The sequence below is a fragment of the Laccaria bicolor genome, genomic scaffold (genome assembly GCF_000143565.1).
Source record: "Laccaria bicolor S238N-H82 LACBIscaffold_36 genomic scaffold, whole genome shotgun sequence".
In the NCBI taxonomy this organism is placed as follows: Eukaryota; Fungi; Basidiomycota; class Agaricomycetes; order Agaricales; family Hydnangiaceae; genus Laccaria; species Laccaria bicolor.
This window is the reverse complement of record NW_001889907.1, coordinates 188,516-209,011: the sequence shown is the minus strand read 5'-3', so window position 1 is coordinate 209,011 and position 20,496 is coordinate 188,516. Positions and strand designations below refer to the sequence as shown.

The window sequence follows — 20,496 nt, the reverse complement described above, 5'->3', positions numbered from 1 at the left end:
GACGTTGGGCACATCCTTTTGCTACCAGTCGTGCTTTGTATTTGATGAGTTCACCAAGTTGGTCTCGCTTCTTGATATACACCCATTTATTTGCAATAGGTATGGCATTGGGAGGTAGATCAACCAGTTTCCAAGTTCCCATTTCTTGGAGTTGTTTAATTTCGATATCCATAGCACTTTGCCATTCTGGCCAGTCAATTGAGGCCTTTGCTTCTTTGAGACTGTTGTATTCGTCCCCTGCAGTGAGAAGACCGTGTCACGCGGGAGTGAGAATAGTGTAATCGGACGCGCTGACAAGATGCGTGAACACCTAAACAACACACACACACACAAACACCTTAAACACTTATCACCACAGGTACGTGCTCGGTACTTCAAGTTCGGGTTCGTACAGTAAACAGAATTACCACACTTGTTTTGTTAGAACTTAAGTAGAAGTTCGGGGAAACATTTTTTGTATATTTTATATCACTTGTCTAAGTCTAGTAGACCTTTTTGGAACAAAAGGTATTGTTTTACATGCGGACACAGTATAGAATTCGAAACTTAGTAGTCTTCGAAGGGAAACAGCTTTTATTGGGACTGTCTCGGTGTTCTGGGATTGCGTTCTAACTGTATACGAAGAAATGACAAGGAAATTGTGCTTTGTAGACTTTTATAACTCCCTTGAGCTTTTATTATGCCTCTGATGTGGTCCAAACTAGTCTTAAAGACTCTTCAAGCACGCTCACTTGGATTCCTCGGTAATAGTAGAGAGCTCTCTTACTAATTGACGAGACAACCTTACAAAAGCTTTGTGATCCCCACTTAACACGCTGGTTCCGGGCACACGTTACTTATGTCTGCGAAGAAAAGTCCTTAAATTGATTACAAACTTATCCACTACCTCAGATGCTACTGGGAGTGCGACAGCTGGTCAACACGGGGGATAATTCTTTGCGTTTCAGCCTGCGCGCGTCCTCTTTTTATACTATTCTATGTTTTCTATTTATATTTACATGTCCATGCGTTGTCCGAGAGGTCGGACGAATTAATACAGATTTTTTAGTAAAGGTTTGAAGTGGCTCGGTTGTGTGTGGCACAACTGAGCTGACTTCTTTTAAGTTTTCGTAGTGTTTTCTCTATTGTGGCGACGCGACGCATCAGTATTGATGCGTACGCGGGAATCGCCGTAAACGGTTTTCACGATCGGTTCAGCCGAGACGAACGGTCCGCTTAGTGATTTTTCTCTCTATTATTAGATACTATGCCCGGGCCTCGGACCGCACGGCAAATCGTTCATAGTTTTTCTCTTTTGGCAGGCTTCGGAATATTTCACGAAGCTTAGTTTTCTTGGGTCAATGATGTCATGATTTGTGATGTGTTGATGCGCGTGATGCGTCTCTCCACATGACTTCTTGGATCATGCTTCGTAGCACGTGACCGAATGACTTCTTGCGTCAGGTACGCGTCGAGTTTCTACGCTCGCGCGTTTATCTTTAGAATTAATATCTTTTAATCCATAATAAGGTGAGACCCTGGTTTGGTGTAAACTCCAACACCCTGTGCGGGGGTGTTTTTTTTTACTCTAGAACACTCGGTAGCGTACTATTTCATGGTAGTGTAGCCTTTTATTAGACTTCGAGTATATTGAGGTGATTCGGTCACGAACCGACCGCAATTCCTACTGCCTAAGGCGTGCACATTTCTCGGATGTAGACTTTAATCGACTAGACCGGGTTGCGTCTAACGATCCTTATGATCAATGTGACTGTATTTCTACTATAGGAGGTTTTATAGGAGAAATCGCTAAAATTCGCATTTTTATGGGTGTATTGTTACACTCCGTATCAGCAGTAATGGCATATATTATCTCATCATCACTGTAGATGATAAGATTCCCCTGCTCATCAAGTTCATCAGGGAAGGGATCATTTAGAGCTTGATAATCGACTTTTTTCCCTCTTGTTTTTCGTTCAAAGTTATCTTCGGTTGTACGTTTTCCATTTTCATTTAATTCATCTGTAATTGTTACAGGTATTTTCTCCCCTTTCTCCCCTTCAGGTGCTGGATCGATTTCGATGTCATCAGCAGCTAGTGGAGGAGCTGTTTGGGTGAGGAAACGGAAATTCTGTGAGCATAAAATCTTGCAGGTTTCTGCACTGTAGTAAAGTACAGAATTAGAGCTGTCATCATAGCCCACATAGGCTCGTCGCTTTGATTTTGGTTGTAATTTTGGTTGTTTAGCCTGTCCTTGATGTAGGATCCAGACAGGTGCCCCAAATTCTCGAAGATGAGAGATGTTTGGCTTTTTATTATGCCAAATCTTGTATGGTGTGTGGTCGCCAAGAGGTGAAGTGAAAACTCGATTTCTTAGGTAGGCAGCATGAGCTACAGCTAGTTCCCAAAGAAATTCTGGAAGACTGTGAGCATTAATCATTGCACGTGCGAGCTCCACCAGTGTTCGATTCATGCGTTCAGCAACTCCATTTTTGGATTGTGAATAGGGAGCTGTTGTTTGAATTTCTATTCCCTGTTCTGCACACCAGTTCCAAAGGTCTTGATTTACAAATTCTTTCCCCCAGTCAAAGTGTAGTGCTTTCAGATTTCTCCCAAGAGTTTTAAGGTGTGTCACATAATTTTTGATGCTTTGAACAGCTTCATCCTTTCCTTTAGTAAAGTCTAGGGATGTATATTGTCCATGATCATTGACGAAAACAACATAGTATTGTTTTCCGTTGATGGAGGAAATGCAGTATTTTCCCCACATATTGATATGCGTGAGTTCCCCAAGTTCTGTCACTCGTTCAGAAGATTCATTGAGCAGTTCAACAGTTTGCTTTGCTTCTGTGCAAGCATTACATTCCGGTTTAGGTGTCCGGATATCAACATTGAATCCATTGACAAGTTTGTGGTCTAATAATTTTTGTAGACCAGAATAGCTGATATGGCCAAATCTTTTGTGCCAAGTTTCCCAGCTTTGAGTAGGCTCAGAGGTGAGGTAAGTTTGAGGTGTTACAATCACAGATTTGTTGGTAGAAGAACCAGGTTTTCGAATGGTTAATTTCATTCGATACAAATTATTGGTGACCTTCTTGCATTGAGCAATTGATTTCCCATCTTTTGTGATGAGAGTAATAGTGCCTCCCCCTCCGGTATATCTTCCTCCAGATGTATCCCAGCACCCAAGTGAGAAAAGGTTGTTGGGATTTGAAGGGATATGCAGGACATTTTCCAATCGCAAGATATATTTATTTTCTTTGTGAATGGATTCGACTTCGACTGTTCCGATGCCATGGACAGTGGTTTTTAAGCCTCCAACACCAGAGACAATTTTGTCACCCAGCGTTTGATAAGTTGTGAAGGCCGCACGTTGATTACAGATGTGAGAGGTGGTTCTAGTGTCCGCAACCCAGTCATCATAATAAGAAACACATTCATCCATTGCCAAGCTATTGGAAACATCAAACGTGTCATAATTAAAGTCCTGTCTATCTTCTTCATTAGCGAAGAAGGTAATAATTTCATCTTCCACCACATTTGTGACTTCCTTCCTTTGTTTCTTTGGATCACCTCCCCCGTTACCCTCAGACTTCCTTTTCTTTCCTCTGTCTGCCTTCTCCTTCTTCCTCTTCTCTTGACAATTTTTGTCGACGTGCCCCTTCTTGCTGCAGTATCCGCATGCCTGGGTGTCATTGAGGAAGTAGCAATCAGTAGTGTTATGGTTCTTGCACTTGCAGTGTGAACACCATTTTTCGGATGTGTTACTGGATGTGGCGTTACTGCAGCTACTGATGTGCTGTGCGAGATTTGGTTTGGGAGGTTTGTTATTGGGGTTGTGAATCGCAAAATTGGTTGATTCATCTTCACGCCCGGTCCTCCGCACACATTCCTCATGTATAATACCGATAAATTCTTGAGAAGTCATTAATTTCTTCGGATTTGTCTCAACAATGTCGGTCCTTCGTCCAATGTAGTCTTCAGTGAAACTATCCCAAGATTGGGGTAAAGACGAAGATATGATGACCTTGAATTGAGCGTCAGAGATCTGGAAGTCTGGGTCAGCAGTGAGATTAATTCTAAGGTAATATTGTCGCAGTTGGACAAGATGTTTGGGGCTGTCGTCCCCATCGGCCACTCATAATTTGTGTAAATTGCGTGTGTAGGCGATGATGGTGTCATGAGTTTTGTTCTCATAAAGTGCGAGGAGTTGCTTCCAGCACTCGGAAGAAGTACCAGGTTGTCCGACGTTCATCATCTTGGTGGTACTGATGTTCGACGTTAACAAATGCTTTGCATAGTTGTCATTTTTGGACCAGTTCCTCGCGCCTTGTGGGTCGATAAGAGGATTTGGTCTTTCGATTTCCCCCTGCATATATTTGTAGACTTCGCAGAGTTTTAGCATGATGTGCATGCATTCACGCCAAACAATCCAATTCGTGGCGTTTAGATTATCGTCACTTGATAATTTGATGATAGCGGCGTTTTCCATGCCTCGTACAGCCTCGATAGATGGTAGTGTGTATAGATTATTGTCTGTGTCGTCCCGTGGTGGTGGTGTGAATAGGGGTGATCCCCGAGGAGTAAGTTGTCGACTAGAATTTTCGTTGTGAATCGACATGTTGACAGTTTTAGTTCAACTTAAAATGTTTGGAAAATACAATACAAATTTAAGCATCTCCGGGGCCCATAACCTGTTGAGAGATGGAGGCAGGAAGCAAGAGTGTATTAGACACGTAGTGACTCAGTACATAGGTGTTAGACTACGTAGTATAGGAGTACGACAGGAGCACGTGACTTGTACATTAACACTTATCCTCAAGTGGAAACAAACCTATAGTAAGTATGTTGGGTAGCAGTTAAAAAACGCACACTCACCAGCTCAGAGGAGTATCCATTTTTTGAAATGCCTGCTACGTAGTTAGCAGGTCTTATCCTACAGGCCAGCAAAGCTCTTGCGTGGGTAAGTTTAGCCATGTTTGGCCCCTTCTGAGTGACTCGGTTTGGGTTCGAGCCTTCCTCTTTCTCGTGTTCCTCCACCATGTCCTTTTGTTTCGAGCTCGACGGCTCTCCCGTTTCTGCTGAGCTTTCCTGTGGTCCTCGATCCTATGTGTCCGTTGCTTAGGCATTGTCACGGGTAACCCCCGGGTACCTTTGGCCTTACCCGTACCCTTACCCACAGAAACCCGTACCCGTGGTCAAGGGTACGGGTTTCCAGGGGTAGGGGTATGGGTTTACGTGGGTTTGGCGGGTCTCGCGGGTTTACCACAAGGTATTTGGCAATTGTGGCTGCTGTACAACGAACAAGTAGCTACAGACATAAGATAGCTAATGACGACAAATGACAATCGTCGTTTGTCATCTTGATTCAAGGTCATTGTAGTCAAACTCTTGGATAGATGAAATACGGCTAAGAGAGCTTGGTCTGGTATTACAATACATGACTTGGTGTAAAATACAGCACGATGTTCGAGCGGACAATCCAACAGAATGTAGTCCTCTTCTCTAACACCAACAAGTGTGTGGCTTTGTTGACGGAGCAGATGAGTTGAGGGGTGGTTAGGTCCATTACGCGTTGGAAGCCTTTGAGGGGGAGGGCACGGCGTCGACGAAGGAGGAATGCAGGTATGGTTGTGTGGGCATGGAGATGCAAACGTGGGTGGTGGTGCGTGAACATGAATGGGAATGGGTGGTGCTTGAGCACGAGTATTGGTGCGTGAGCGTGAATTAGTGAAACGAGATGGCTGGTGATGTGTGAAAAGGGTCGGTTCATGGTTCTCCATGGTGCATGTGTGCGGATGGTGTGGTAACGATGTAAGCAGCCTGGCTGCTCATCCATAATACACCCTAAAGTCGGTTATGAGTACTATTCCCCAAGAAATAAAACAAAGAGCTCACCCTTGGATGTCATCGAAAATGGGTCAAAGTCCATCCTCCCACTCTCGACGAAGTGCGCAAGGACACTGGCCTAATCCTCCCTTGTATCCCAAGTGATCTTCGCAGGCGGTCAACCTTGACGGGCATGACCTGGGAGACACCTCCGCATCGGATGATGATGACGAGCGATGCCCCCGCTATATCTGCATCGTTCCTCGCATCGCTGGATGTCGGCAATGATGGGTAGGTCACGGATGTACGTCGTCGGTAGGATGTGAGTCAAGAAGAAGCTAATCAACTCCGCGTTAGCATGATAAGAAAGTGAAGTTGAAGACGGAAACGTACCGACGATAGGACTCGACGTGGTTATGGCAATTCAAGTTGATGAGCAACGCGTTCCGCCTAACATTGGCTGGGACGCGCTTGAGTTGCAGAGCCTGGAAGCCAGCCCAGTCCAAAGACGTATGCACAGAGGTGAACTTGTGGAGGTTCTTCGTGAGGTGCTCGTCTGCGGCTTGGGAGGATCCGGCGGCGAGGGCCACTCTGTGCCACCTCATCGTCGTCGCCTCGCGTCGATCTGGTGGGTGCTTGTCGATTGATGACGTGTCATTGTGGTGTCGTTGTTGTGGTAATGGGCCATGTCGGGGTGGCTGTGGAAGGTCGGCGAGGGGAGTCGTCATCACTGTCGAGACTGATCAGACAGTGGTGGTGGGTGGGCATCGTGGTGTGTTCTGGTGGTGGTTGAGAACAGCTGTTGTTCACGCCCAATCAGGCGTCGGTGTTTGTTGGCAAACACCGATGCCTGATTTGGGCGTGCGGGTATACCTACGGGTAACCCAGTACCCTCACTACGGGTACGGGTTTGGCGAGGGTTGGTAAAGTCCAACCCGTACCCTTACCCGCAACCCGCACGGGTCACAAAACCCTTGACAATCACTACCGTTGCTTGCTCGAACTGTTTGGGCTTGTCTTTCTCTGGGGAGTGTGCTGATCTTGCAGTCTCCGTGAAGATTGGCGATAGCTGGCCTACATGCGTTATGTCTCTGCTTGTCTCAGGCGAACATCAAGAGTTTGACTTGGTGTTGGGTGGAGACTGGAAGGGCCTGATGAAGGAGCTCGGCTCGGCTATGGGTGTTATCTTTCCCGTGGCATTGGTACGTTTATCTTGGGACTTGAACGGTTGTTGACACATATTTCAGCAACGTTCCATCGTTCATGGTCCTATCCCCGCCTTTGAAGTCAGAGAACAGACATCTCGGAGGTCCGCATCTGTAAGCATTGTCTCATGGTACAATGCCCTTTCTGTTATTGATAAGTGTTTTAGCCTCCAGCTGGGTGCGGGTCCTCTGGTGGCGGCGACAGTGGGGGTCATGAACACGTGGAGCCAGCTGTAAGTTGACATGCCTTGACTTAAGTGTTATAATCACAAGGACATCTAGGGGCCATTGCCAACCATTGATCTACCAAATTGCTCTCTGCACATTGACAATTTAAACACAGAACATGTTCAATTTAAATCTTTAATCTGTGACCCGAGCTCTTCATTTTTCGTGTTGGGTGGCAGCAGCTCTGCTGTTGTGGAGGCACTTAGACTTCATGGTGTTTTGTATGAGGGTCTCAGTGGTGATGCCCGTTGAGCTGCTCTTGTTCATCATCTTTTTTATGGTCATTGCCATCGTCATGCAATGACTGATTGTCGCGCTGTTGTGCAGATGTCGACAAGTATGGTGTCTCTTGCCACCTCTCTTTCTGAAGAAGTGTTAGCATTGTTTCGATGTTCCGAGCTCCCTTCTGGGATATTCCAGGATTTATGTCTGTTGTTGGGCTTTTGAAAGGAACAGGCTTGTTCAGAGTCAAACATGCTTGCGTTTTATGAACATCGTCTAGATATGTTGCGCAATCCCTGTACGTTTTACCAGCTGTCCAACTTTTTTTCCAATTATGATCGCATGGATTGTCCTACTTTGTTGAGTTTGTGTGGGGTTCATGGGTTACCTTTGGATGGAACGATGACCATTCCGACACGGATGACAACAATCGTTGATACACATTCAAGACTCTCAACCACGGCAGCAAACTGACTATGATTTATCAATATTGTACTACTTGTATATCTCCAAATTTGTATACAGGATATATCATAGACAAATGTTACCTGCTGGTAACCCACTGGTAACGTTACCTATGCCCCAGGTAACATTACCAGTCTGAATACCTAAATCCTTGGCATATATCGCCATTGTCCCCCACATACTACCATTGTTTTATAATAGCTCTCATGTATTTACATTATCCCGTTAGCGAGTTTAGCCAAATATGGAACGTGTGGCTCTCGGAGCCATTATAAGTAGATATTTTTGCGACGACGCGTCGAAGCGTCGCGTGAGCCTGCTCCTTCACTCCCTCACTCAAACTGCTTTAATTTAATTACATCACCCCTTCAAAGTATGTCTTGGAAGCACAGTAGCATATAAAAATTTAAAAGCAGAGGCTTGAGAACTGCAGTGTATTTCCCAATGAGCCCTCCCAGAAAAATGGCATTTTTTTGCAGCCAGTATGTACAAAGAACCTCATTTATATTTTAGCCGTGCATTATCTAAATCCCAACGGGTGTTGCAAAAATTGTGGCCTCTAAAACTTCGCCTTTTATCCTTAAAATGTAGTCTATTTGGTACAGGTTTCCTCAATCGCGGAAACACCTTTTGATGCACTTTAATTCCACGATTGGGGCCTCGCTATCCCCTATTGTTGAAGTCGCATTTGAGGATCCCGTTTTTGAGGGAAAAGCGGGACCCACAATGGCGGTTTCCACATTCGGGATGCGAGGTTTCCTCGATCGGGGTCACCTCAATTGAACAGATGAGGGGGTCACACAGGGAGTGAACGGAGAGGGGGGCTGAGGTGCAAACAACCCAGTTGGGAGTTCAGGGATGCCTGAGGGCGAGAGCAGACCATTGATTACAAAGAGGAGGAGGGGGGACAGGGATCAGAGGGGGGAACGGGGAGAGAGCGGAAAAAACGGATTCATTCGTGTGACACTATCTACGCTATCGAGGACTCCGCGAACGCGGACTGCTGGAGAGAGGTTACCAGCCGCGTGACGGAGGTGACGGCGCGCGCCAAAAGGGAGGGTTGCCAGAGGACACGTGACGTAACCCGGTCACGTAACCAGGCGTGATACACAATAGTATTATTGACATTCGTCTCTACCATTATTGGGATTGGTTGCCGCACTTTACATAATCGCCGTAGCGGGCTTTGCGCCCGAAGGCGCGCTGCAGTGGTTATTTAGCATTCACATTTCAGAGTTTCTAAAACGAGTCACCATCTGTTGGGCAACGATGGTAAGAGCAAACATCGGCACCTCCCGGAAGGTTGAAACAGTGCCACTTTGTGACTAGTGCGCGTGAGTCGTAGCCTCATACTGTGAGTAATTTCAAAGACTCAAGTACCTGATTTTGACCGGTCGACAAGCGCACATCATGGGAATCCTGATCGACATCTCCAAATTTTTTCTCGGCGTGAAAAACAAGGGTCAATCTGAAATTTTCATGCGTCGGCACTGGTTGATTTCGAGTTTGGTCGGCTGACACTGCCGATGCGAGCTACTCCCCGCCCTTACACGTTACTGTGGCTCAACATGACGAAGAGAACGCTCCGGAGTAGAGGAGGAACGTGTTGGATGAGCTGTGGATGGCTGGAAATGTCGGGTGAAAGAGCAGAAGGACGAGTGGGGGCTAGGGACTACCGGCGTACCAACACCATCGCCGCATAATGATCTACCAGAATTCACGCGACCATCCGTGCTTGCAACCAACCAATCAAGAGCCAAACGGCACAATCTCTCCCTCAATATCAGCCGTCCCTGCTCCACCAACACACGCCCTGTTCCTCCCAGCCCGTCATCCGGCCATAGTCACAAACGAGCCCCCCCACACGCGTCGCCTTCTCCCTACGCAGTCTGTGTCCTTACACTCTGGGGCACTCATCCTCTTATCGGGGTGTCGTGCTAAACCCCCCTAGAAGCGACGAATATCTTTTAACACAAATTGGGGATGGGAAGGGGAGAGTTCGTGAACTCTCAGTACATGCTCACACGTGGGCGCTGCTGGCGGCTGACGGGAGGAACATTCAAACGCCACCTGGGTGAATGTAGGGTGGGAGTGATATGTTCGTGTCTGTTTCTCATCCACGTCTATCTGGCTCATTGAGCCAATCACAGGTCTGCGCATATCTTTCGTCAATTGGATGATAGACCTTGGAATACTGACATGCATATCCGACCCCTCAGTGACCCATGGAGTACGGCCGTGTCTACGCCTACTCTCTCACCACTCTCCTCATTCTGCTACATCAGCTTGCGTATATCTTAGGTCGTTCATCTATTGGACACTCCCTGAACGTCGTCGAATTTATGCCCGCTTCAAGGTTGGTCGACACTTTACTAGGGACTTCGCGGAGTCCAGGCCACAGCTCAGACGCGATCCGTGACACGATATTTGACTTGAAGCTTCGCCCGCAAAAATGTTGAGGCATACTAGACCTTCTCCACGAATCAAGAAAGGTCAGCCACTGAGCGGAAACTCGAGGCGAGTCTGTATTTCGTCTTTCCCCAACCTTCGTTTTCCCTCTATAATTCATCCGTTCGATTTGTATGCTTTTGGTCATGATTGTTCACGTCCTCACCTCCGTTGCTTCTTTTTTGGTATTCCCCGCACCATCCCCTCCTCCCAGAAGGAAGCTTTACTAATTTGAATATCAGCGTGACCCCTCCCCGCAGATACGGCATGTATACCGCTTCTTGCGCCAACAGTGGAGGGCAAAAAGCTATGAATAGCTTGATCAACCTTTCTTGAGCATATTGCTGCTCATGACACCAGCTCCTTGGAGCATGTTCTCGAGGTAGTGGATGTTCCAGCAAGAAACACCCTATACGCACATCAAAAGCGGGTCTAGGCATCTCCTACGCATCCCTAGACCGGATGAATTTGATTGCGATCCTTTCCCCGGCCTATAAAAGGCATTGCTCATCTCCATCATCCCCCACAAAAACCTTAACATGCTCGTCTCTACTCGCCTGCCCGCTCTCATCCTCGCAGTTGCATATCTCGCAATTGCAGCACCCTCCTCATCTGGCGCCAGAGTCCCTGCGGGCGCCGATACCACGGAAGTTGTCGATACCCATCTGACTATCGAGGAGAAAGGTGGTTCGACGGTCGAGCCTGACTCGACGACATGTTATGTACGAGGTGATTATTGTCAAACCGACTCGGACTGTTGTGGAAGAATTTGCTATCCATTTGCTCCAGAGATGGTTTATGTAAGTGCCTTGTTGTCGGGTACTGAAAACCTATGATTGACTTTGCTTTCTCAAGGGATTTTGTTATTGATGGAGTTTTGGGAAGATTCATTCACCCGTCAAGGGAACAGCGTTGGGGGGACTTGGATTTCCATCCTTATTTGATAAGATGCTACCCCAATAATATTCGAAGCTTGGAGCTTGAATTTTGGAAGCTGTGAAGAAGTGTATGGAAACCTAATAAATCCTCAAAGAATTGTCTCGCTGCAGGATGGGGCGAAGATGAAATGAGTCGGAGTGCTTATTGTGACTTGCATTCGTTATGTATCCGAGTCACTGTTCGTGTACGGAAAGGCATTACCTCAAATCTATAATGTGAGTAACTCTATACAATTGCATAATCGGAGAATTAGCTTCATGTTGACTTGTTAGCGCACATCATGAGATTTACAAATCCCTTGGGAGGTCTCTTGCTTCGCTTCCTCATTTTTCTGGTTCCATTTCCGCCACCCATAAGTAATGAAGCTTGACCAATCTGAGCCCCAATTTGAATATCAACGTGCTTCACAATGGAACCCGGTTTCGTAGTGAACTTGGTATGACTCCGGTGGAGTCCTTTACTCTGCTTCTCGTAGGTCCCCTATCAAACCAGGGTTCCCAGAAGCACTTTTTACTAAATATTAGAGGAAAGAAGGCACAGTCAAGCCAGCAAGGAAAAGCGGATACCCAAAGTAAAGGTGAGCCAAACGTTCTTGGGCGACTCTTACGTTTTCCCAGTTTTGTGACCGCCCCCTCCTTTGAGGAAGAAATCGATCGTGATCCCCCAAATCCTCCCCTTGGTATATAAAACGTTGCTACTTTTTCCTCACCTCCTCCCATCCTCAAGCTACTTGAGCAACGCTATATATGCACGCATTGAACCTTACTCGCCCATTCGCTCTCGTCCTCGCAATCGTCTGTCTCGCGATCGCGGCGCCCTCCTCGGACGTTCACGCAGAACCAGGTTCTGCCGCTGTCGTTCACGCCGTGGGCAATGTCCCCGATAGTGCTCTTATCGAGGACGCAGTCGCGACCCATTTGCCCGCAGCCACCTCGCCCACCGACAAAACAGCTGGTTTGACGCTGAAGCCCGACTCTTCGGAATGCCGTCATCCAGGCGAATTTTGCATGGCCGATGAAGATTGTTGTTCAGGACTCCGCTGTGCAATCTTTAGGCCCCCTTTGGTAAGCTCCCCGCTATTAGTCGCGAAAACGGTAAACCTTGATGATTGACTGTATCAACTTCACTTTATAAAGGGTCGTTGCGCATAATGGACTTTTGGGGAGATACAAGTTATCGTGAATAGGTTGGAATGTTAATCCGGACAATATTCCATTCGGGTTGTAGCCACAACGTACTGTTTCTGTCGACTGAAGTACTGATTTTATCCGAGCTAAATCACTCAACTGAGTTTGCTCGTCATCGATTCATCCGCGACCGCAGAGTTTCAACGATAATTTGACTCACATCTAATTTTGAGTCCGAGTCCACCCTTCAATTTCAAACCCACCCACCTGAACAACTCATCACCACGCTCTCGTTCAACGGTTCAATTTGGCCTCATGAACCCCCTAGGATCTCGGTTAACGCTTGTAACTTGCTTGTAACGGCGAGGAACATACGCCCCACCTGCAAGGAAAATCCTTTCATATTGATGGACACTTGGCCTAACTCGTATGCCTTTGAATAATAACACCAGCGGCATCAAGATCTCAAATGTGGAAGCCTCGAACGGTGAGAGGTGTGATAGAAAGAATGGCTCGTGGGAAAATACGAAATGCGGTTTTAACTTCCGACGGCTCCGCCTCCTTTGCCTCTCTTCTGTTCTCAGCCAAACTCTCTCCGTATTTTTCAGGTTTCTCTGACTCGTATTTGTCTCTAGAAAAGTAAGTAATTTTCCCCACGAATGCTACTTAATTTTAGCGTCTTCATACTGACCAGTAGGCAGTATGGACATCTGTTGCCAAATTCGCAATGCTAGGTACCCGACATACAATTTCAAATTTCACACCCCAAGGCGCGTGCGCCCACCTCCGATGCCCTTACACCCATCCAAACCACCCACGGAATGCCTTCGCCCACTCCACAATCACTCACGCCGTTTAAGTTCACCGTCAACTTGTTCTCAGTCGTGCGCCGGGTTCAGGGGCTTGGAGACGACGACACCAGCTCCACCTTTTGTCTCAATCAAACGGTTGTAACGCTACCACCTCCTCACAGTCTATGGTGCCTCGACAACACCTTCCGGACGAGGGACTATTTGGAGATGAGGAGCTTGGTGGATATGGTGTCGACGTAGAAGGGGGGGCAGTGTGGTTGAAAGAGCGGACGGAGAGAGTGAAGACCTGTCATACAAACAATTGGACGACACGCACGCGCCTCCAACCCTTCCTACCTTCCTCCTGGACCAGACTTCTGCGCCGTCGGTCTTATAGACGCCCTTTAGGCTTCCCCAAGCTGTACAATCCGTTCGATGCGGAGTGTACCTACGCAAACGCAAGCTCTTTCACTCAATCCAAAGACTATACGCTTGCGCGGTGGCTGGCACACCCCACGCTGAACTTTCATTCGCAACACCAAACGACCCCTTTCTCAGAGATGTATTCATCGAGGAATCTGGCGCTAGGAGATGCGACTTCGGTGTACAGGGATCAAGGGATGGCGAGCATCATGGGCATCCATTGCAATCCCTTGTTCGTTTACCGCCAGCTCGACGATTCGGTACGTTCGTCCCTTTTTCTATATCCCCTTTTCTCTTCTCTGATAATCTCTACCATGAGTGACGAAGCTTGAACCTCAATTCGAATATCAACGTGCTCCCCATTGGAAGCCAGTTTTGTAGCGAAGGTCTTATGACTCAGGTAAGGGTGTACTTCTCAACGGATTCGTTCATCCTTTACTCACCTTAGCCTGCTTCTCGTAGTTCCCATATTACCCCAGGGTTCGCAGAAGCACGTCTTACTAAATATTGGGGAAAAGAGTGCAGAGGGAAAATACGTTTCGAGGTTATAGGCGTTCGAGCAAGGAAAAGTGTGATACACGAATCAAAGGTGAGGCAAACGTTCTTGGGTGACTCTTACGTTTTCCTAGTCCTGTGACCGCCCCCTCCTTTCAGGAAGAATTTGATCGTGATCCCAAGAATCCTCTCCTTGGCGTATAAAATGTCGCTACTTTTTCCTGGCCTCCTCCCATCCTCAAGCTACTTGAGCAACACTATATATGCACACATTCAACTTCACTCGCCCATTCGCTCTCGTCCTCCGAGTCCTCGCAATCGCCTGTCTCGCGATCGCGGCGCCAACCTCGGATGTTCACGCAGACCCAGGTTCTGCTGCTGCCGTTCACGCAGTGGGCAATGTCCCCGATACTGCACTTATCAAGGACACAATTGCGACCCATTTTCCCTCAGCCACCTCGACCATCGACGAAACAGGTGGTTCGACACTCAAGCAAGACTCTTTGAATTGTCTTATGGATGGTTCTTATTGCATGTCCAATAGTGATTGTTGTTCGGAACTCTGTGTAGTATTTGAGTCCTCTCCGGTAAGTGCCCCACTGTTATTCGCTGAAAATGGTAAACTTGACTGTATCATTTTCACTTTATCAAGGGTGTTTGCTTATACCACTGATGCAAGTTATCGTGAGTGGGTTGGGATGTGAATATTTGAATCCCGACAATATTCCATTTGAGTTGTTGTTCTTGCACAATGGAAAAGACGTACTGTTTTTGTCGACTGGTGCACTGGTTTGGTTCCGAGCTGAATCACGCAATCGTCATCTGCGACCGCAGAGTAAAGTATAAACAAGAACATATAATTTGGTATCTACAAGGTTGGGCCGGCTACGACTAATTTGAGAAAATCGTTGGTCACTTAGCTTAACTCGTATGTCTTCGATAATAACATCAGCGGTATCATACCCAGGATCTCGGTTGTGGAAGCCTCGAAGTCGCTTTCGTCTATAGGTACAACACCTTGAGTAAATATTTCATCATCATTCTGGTGGAAGGCAAAATCAGATCCCAGTAGTGTTACGCGGAGGCTCTAACTACCAATGCTCACGGCGCCATACCCATCTTGGGGATGTCATGGTGAGATGGAAAGAATGGCTCGTGGGAAAATGTAAAATGCCGGCGTAATTTCCCACGGCTCCGCCTTTCTTCAGCCTTTCTTTGCCTCAGCTCTACCGAAGTGGCTCTCTTCTAAGTCACACTCTTTCGTGTTTTTTAGGTTTCTCTGACTCGTATTTGTTTCTTAAAAAGTAAGTAAATTTCCCCACGAATGCTTCCTACCATCAGGCAGTCTCGACATCTGTTGTTGCGAATCATTTCGAGCCAAATTAGCCCATCTCGGGTGACCGCATAGCTTTGGAAAAGAGGCGGCCCAGAGGCTTGTTGTGTGAGTGGGGACAGGCATCAACACCGTGAACCATCGTCGACTACCAATAGCAGTTACTCAGCCACCCCAACCCTATCACATTATTATTCACAGGAAGCCCGTCCAACCTCCTCCCCCTTCTCACCTGCCAGTTCTGCCCCGTCGGTCTTGTAGACGCTCTTTAGGCTTTCACAAGCTGTACAATCCGTTAGATGCCGAGTGTGCCTACGCAAACGCAAGCTCTTTCCTCCAAAGCCCATATGATACGCTTGCACGGCGGCACACCCCACGCTGAACTTAATCATTCACAACACGAAACGACCCCTTTCTCGGAGATGTATTCGTCGAGGAATCTGGTGCTGGCCATGGGAGGAGAGACGACTTCGATGCGCAGGGATCAAGAATGGTGAGCATCATGCGCATCAATTACCATCCCTTGTTCGTTTATCGCCAGCTCGACGGTTCGGTACGTTTGTCCCTTTTTCTATATCCCCTTTTCTCTGATAATCTCTACCATAAGTGACGAAGCTTGAGCAATTTGAACCCCAATTCGAATATCGACGTCCCCATTGGAACCCGGTTTTGAAGCGAAGGTCTTATGACTCAGGTAAGGGTGTACTTATCAATGGATTCGTTCATCCTTTACTCAGCTCAATCCTCACCACACTCTCGTATAACGGTTCAATTCCCTCTCACGAAGGTGAACCTCATTCCCTACATGCAGTTTCATTTATTTATAGGATTTGTGAAGGGAGATGATTGTTCGTATGTCCCACCTTCCTCATCGATATCCCCAACACACGTCTCCTCACCGCGATCCGCCCCAAACCCAATACTCCCTCTCCCAACTTATACTGATGAACATCACCACCCCGCCCCCTGATACGTGAAATAATATGGACCATTGCATCCGAGTCGCCAGAGAGGCAGAGACACGGACGATAAGAAACGTTTTGGAAACGTTTGAACGAAAGCCAAACAATTGAGGTCACGTTGGGTGAGTGACTGCTTGAACTGGTGACCGGTGACTAGTCACACATGCTTTTTCGAACCGTGACACTGACGACGACAAGACGACAACATAGGTTGCCTAGTAACCACTTGTTCTGCCCTTCTACGCGTTTTTGTCAGCTCTGTGTTGTTTCACAATGTCGCCTTCACAATAGCTTAGTTGTTCTCAACTTCCAACTATGGGGTTTATAAGCCTGATACCAGATGCCTATAAGGTAGGGGACATCCATCTCTCTCCAACGTCACGTGCTGTTACAATAACGCTCCTTTTATATTCACGGGGACTGGAAGATGGAAGATATGCAACTCCAGAGTAGAAATTCAAAATTGGCTCCCAGGAGATTGCTATAATTGTTGTTAGAAAGCTATATACAAAGTTATAGAAGCGACGCAAAAAGAAAAAAATGTGTAAAAATGTGTTGCACCCAAATCGTATCAAAAATACATTTGGGTGTTTAGCTTAGTGGCGCGTCGTGTCGAAATCAACAGAATTTCCCTGGACACACCGGAAATACAGCGAAACACAAAAGGCTCACCCAGAAAAGGTCAAAGAACCTTCAGAGAGGCCCTAAAAGGAATAGAGGACCTGAAAGATTGAAAAAGAGAAGAGAGTGGCACCTACTTTGTGCATATTTTTGTATTTTGCATACCATTCCATGAGATCAAAATCCTAGCGGTTCACAACCTATTTTGGCACAAACTCCTGGTTTCCGATTTGTATCTAATTGTTGAAGAATGTTTTAGATGCATTTTTGTATAACTGCCGCTCAAAATGGAAATGTCACGCCTTGCACGTGACGTTGGAGAGAGATGGATGTCCCCTACTTTAGAGGCATCAATTCCCACCCCCCACGACACCAGCGACCATGCTTAAACTTATAACCGCGCCTTTTCAGAAGCAACAAGACGTCTCAAGGAACGCGCCGCGAAGGGTACTGAGGAAGGGTGTACGATCAAGACACGGCGTGGACGACGTTTATGCCGTGAAACGCCTATCCGAGCCAGAAGCCACGACGAATCCCAAAGGTATAAACTAGACACTTGAGCGTGTCTTATGATTACTGATTTCTAATTCGCTGAAGACGTCGACATGCCCTTAGACGCTCTTCATGCGCTCCCAGTTCCAGAGAAGCCTGAGCTCTTCTCTCGAGCATCAACTGAGTCTTCAGTCATATTCGGGGGACTTGAAACAAACCAGAACCAGGATCAGAACGCCCAACTTGGTCGATTGGTTGCTCCAGGAGACGACGGCTCTTCCTGCGATTCACTTTCCTTAGGGGATATTCTTTCTGCGTTGCCACCCCAGCTCGGTACGGGAGAAGCAGATCAACTCTCCAGTGATTCTCCAAATCTCCATCAATCGCTGCTCTTGGGGCCAGGCTGCCGAACCGTTCAACCTCTCTCCAACCCGCCTATTGGATCATACGTTGTACTTCAATTCGAATCCATGCAATACCGAGTCAAGGTCGTTGAGGATCTGGACGTCGTCTGCGATGCTGTCCCCTTGGGAGTTGCCTGGTTTCCGACGTCGACCAATTCTCCGTTGCAAAAATCTGTGTACCTTACGTTGTTCTTCAACCGAAAACAATACCTGGCACAGATCTGCGAACCTTTGGGTCCTGTCGAGCCTTCTTTGGCGTCACCTGCTGATCCAACGAATCGCGGAGCCCCCTTGCTACAATATGGTCTAATCCCGGGCAAAACTGCTGGACCAGCCTCTATGATAACGCCGAAGCCGAGGAAACAACAAGTACTGTATCCGACACCTGATAGAACACCATGGACAGGAGTAATACTCCCTACTCTCTCTCCTTCAAAACCGATGAAAGGTCAAGTCAACGAAACCCCAACAAGACTGGCCTTGAACCGAAGTACTCCGTCTCCAGACTGAAACGCTTCCGCGGACGAGCTTGCTTCTTCACCGTTACTACAATGCCCAATGAATACCGATAGATCGCATACAAAGTCCGAATATGGTCCACATGCTATCAAACGCCCTCTTCCTCCGCCCTACGAATACGCAAGAGTTCAAGCTAAAGCTGCTGAATGTGCATCTCCCGCTCTCACTGAAAGCACTGAGGATTACAGGACCGTTTTACCAAGGGAAAGCTTATTCGCCACTTCAACGCACACCAAGAAACGTGAACTTGCGAACACTCTTGGAGTAAGCGACGACGAGGCCGATTCCTCACCCCACGTGCCAGCTTCTCCTCACGCTAATCCAACTTCGTCCACGTCGACTACATCACGGCCGGTAAAGTGGCAAGGATACAAAGAGAAAGTTCGTTCTGCAAAGTCAGCTACCCTTTCGAATTATGACTCCACTTCCCCGTCCGATTTGGAGGTTGGCGAGGTATTTGAAGCTACGAGCCACAATTTTCACTCTGGAAATAGAGCTGTTCGTGACCACTCTCATAACGTCGAGCATTCATCGTCCCACGGTCAAGAAACCCAAGGCGGCGTCGCAAACAGCGATTATCAAATCCCTTTTCCGACTAAAAAAAATCAAATCCCTTTTCCGACTTCAACAAATACAATCCCTTTTCTGAATATGACAAGTCATAATGCGCTGACGGCCACTCTAGGTTACTGCCCGACGGTTATCGTCCACCCCTCTTCCCCGTTGACTCCACCACAGCCAAAAAAGTTACAGGACTACAAGGGAAAAGGTCGGGCCGCTACGCCAAGCGAAACTATCCCTCCGGGTTCACCTCTACCTTCCCCCCGGACAGATGCGCACATTTACCATTACTCAACCGTTATGTCTGAATTTGAGACCTTCCAGTTGAATCAAGCTCTACAGAATAGTCTTCGCCGTGAGGATGAAGGCGTCTACAATGGCCATCATGATAAGAATGCCGAGGCTTCGACATCATATGATCACTACGCCCAAGAACACTTGAAGAACCAGAAACCTGCGTCGGTTCCAATATCTCCGCCATCTTACAATATAGCATCCCTTTCGACTTACTCCCCGACCTCAACGTCTAGCTCCGAGTCTGTCCAGTTCCCTTCGGCTGTACATAACGACTTGCACCACGAACACAGAGGGGTATATTATTACCCGCAAAATGCGCAGGCTTCGGCCTCGCATGGTCACTTCGCCGAAGAACACTTTACGAATCCCAATTCATATCAACAAGGTGTATATGATCACCCTCAAAACGCCGAAGCTTTTACCTCGAATGGTCACTACACTCAAGAACCCTTTACGAACCACAACCTCTCCCAGCAGGAAGACAGAGGCGTATATTACTACCCTCAAAACGCTGGGGCTTCAAACTCGAATCGTCACTACGCTCAAGAAAACTATACGAACCGCAATTTACAACCCGGCAACAGATGGGAGGCCATCCACACAATTTGAGATCGGCCGAGTTTCCTACGAACATTTTTTGTCCTGAACCGGTGAGAGATTTGCTAGTGCAACGAATGCTATGAATTGATGCTGTTCGCGCTCAGTACAGAGGACACAACGACTTCGATGCATGTCTTTAATGTATGATTTCTTTTATTGAACTTAATGTCCCTCCCGTAACGTATACAAATGAAAATGACTTTATTCAAAGCAATGGAATTGATAAATAAAATTTGGTAAAACCTGGTGGCGTATCGTTTTGCATTCTTTGAAATTTGAAGCTTCAAGCTGCACTTAGCTAACCCGTGTGATGAGGCACGTGTGTACTATTCACGCGCCCTTTCTTTCCCCTCATGATCGAAAACATGCACAAAACCTCCATCCTCTCACATCGCTCATGATGCATCGTTGACATACACGGCCCAACTCCAGCTTTCTTCTCATTCAAAGGATTAGAAACGCTAGCGCCTCTTCACGGTCTATGGTGTTTCAACATCGTCATCCGGCAGACGAGGGACATTTCGGAGATGAGGAACGTGGCGGATAAGATGTCGAC

General features: G+C 47.2%; 7 protein-coding genes across 7 annotated transcripts; 6 read left to right on the top strand and 1 right to left on the bottom strand.

Annotated features, from left to right (window-relative positions):
* Window positions 1-5,986: 5,986 nt before the first annotated feature.
* LACBIDRAFT_307624 (uncharacterized protein) lies at window positions 5,987-6,536 on the bottom strand (the record flags this gene model as incomplete). Its single annotated transcript, XM_001886157.1, has 2 exons — window positions 5,987-6,146; window positions 6,202-6,536. The coding sequence occupies 2 exons, from the start codon at window positions 6,534-6,536 to the stop codon at window positions 5,987-5,989; spliced, it is 495 nt and encodes a 164-aa protein (XP_001886192.1).
* A 357-nt stretch (window positions 6,537-6,893) lies between these two features.
* On the top strand, window positions 6,894-7,493 carry LACBIDRAFT_307623 (uncharacterized protein; the record flags this gene model as incomplete). Its single annotated transcript, XM_001886244.1, has 4 exons — window positions 6,894-7,010; window positions 7,056-7,127; window positions 7,181-7,246; window positions 7,296-7,493. The coding sequence occupies 4 exons, from the start codon at window positions 6,894-6,896 to the stop codon at window positions 7,491-7,493; spliced, it is 453 nt and encodes a 150-aa protein (XP_001886279.1).
* A 3,422-nt stretch (window positions 7,494-10,915) lies between these two features.
* Window positions 10,916-11,246, top strand: LACBIDRAFT_307621 (uncharacterized protein; the record flags this gene model as incomplete). The annotated part of the gene is made up of 2 exons (XM_001886243.1): window positions 10,916-11,176; window positions 11,232-11,246. The coding sequence occupies 2 exons, from the start codon at window positions 10,916-10,918 to the stop codon at window positions 11,244-11,246; spliced, it is 276 nt and encodes a 91-aa protein (XP_001886278.1).
* An 802-nt stretch (window positions 11,247-12,048) lies between these two features.
* LACBIDRAFT_295328 (uncharacterized protein) lies at window positions 12,049-14,118 on the top strand (the record flags this gene model as incomplete). The annotated part of the gene is made up of 7 exons (XM_001886242.1): window positions 12,049-12,379; window positions 12,676-12,869; window positions 12,895-12,936; window positions 13,078-13,081; window positions 13,177-13,326; window positions 13,416-13,916; window positions 14,038-14,118. The coding sequence occupies exons 1-7, from the start codon at window positions 12,062-12,064 to the stop codon at window positions 14,116-14,118; spliced, it is 1,290 nt and encodes a 429-aa protein (XP_001886277.1). The 5' UTR covers window positions 12,049-12,061.
* A 296-nt stretch (window positions 14,119-14,414) lies between these two features.
* LACBIDRAFT_331792 (uncharacterized protein) lies at window positions 14,415-14,957 on the top strand (the record flags this gene model as incomplete). The annotated part of the gene is made up of 3 exons (XM_001886241.1): window positions 14,415-14,738; window positions 14,831-14,835; window positions 14,912-14,957. 3 exons carry the CDS (start codon window positions 14,415-14,417, stop codon window positions 14,955-14,957), a joined length of 375 nt encoding a protein of 124 aa, XP_001886276.1.
* An 826-nt stretch (window positions 14,958-15,783) lies between these two features.
* Window positions 15,784-15,981, top strand: LACBIDRAFT_307618 (uncharacterized protein; the record flags this gene model as incomplete). The annotated part of the gene is made up of 1 exon (XM_001886240.1): window positions 15,784-15,981. The coding sequence occupies one exon, from the start codon at window positions 15,784-15,786 to the stop codon at window positions 15,979-15,981; it is 198 nt and encodes a 65-aa protein (XP_001886275.1).
* A 1,467-nt stretch (window positions 15,982-17,448) lies between these two features.
* On the top strand, window positions 17,449-19,949 carry LACBIDRAFT_331791 (uncharacterized protein; the record flags this gene model as incomplete). Its single annotated transcript, XM_001886239.1, has 4 exons — window positions 17,449-17,608; window positions 17,683-18,332; window positions 18,356-18,411; window positions 18,536-19,949. The coding sequence occupies 4 exons, from the start codon at window positions 17,449-17,451 to the stop codon at window positions 19,947-19,949; spliced, it is 2,280 nt and encodes a 759-aa protein (XP_001886274.1).
* Between the last annotated feature and the right edge of the window lie 547 nt (window positions 19,950-20,496).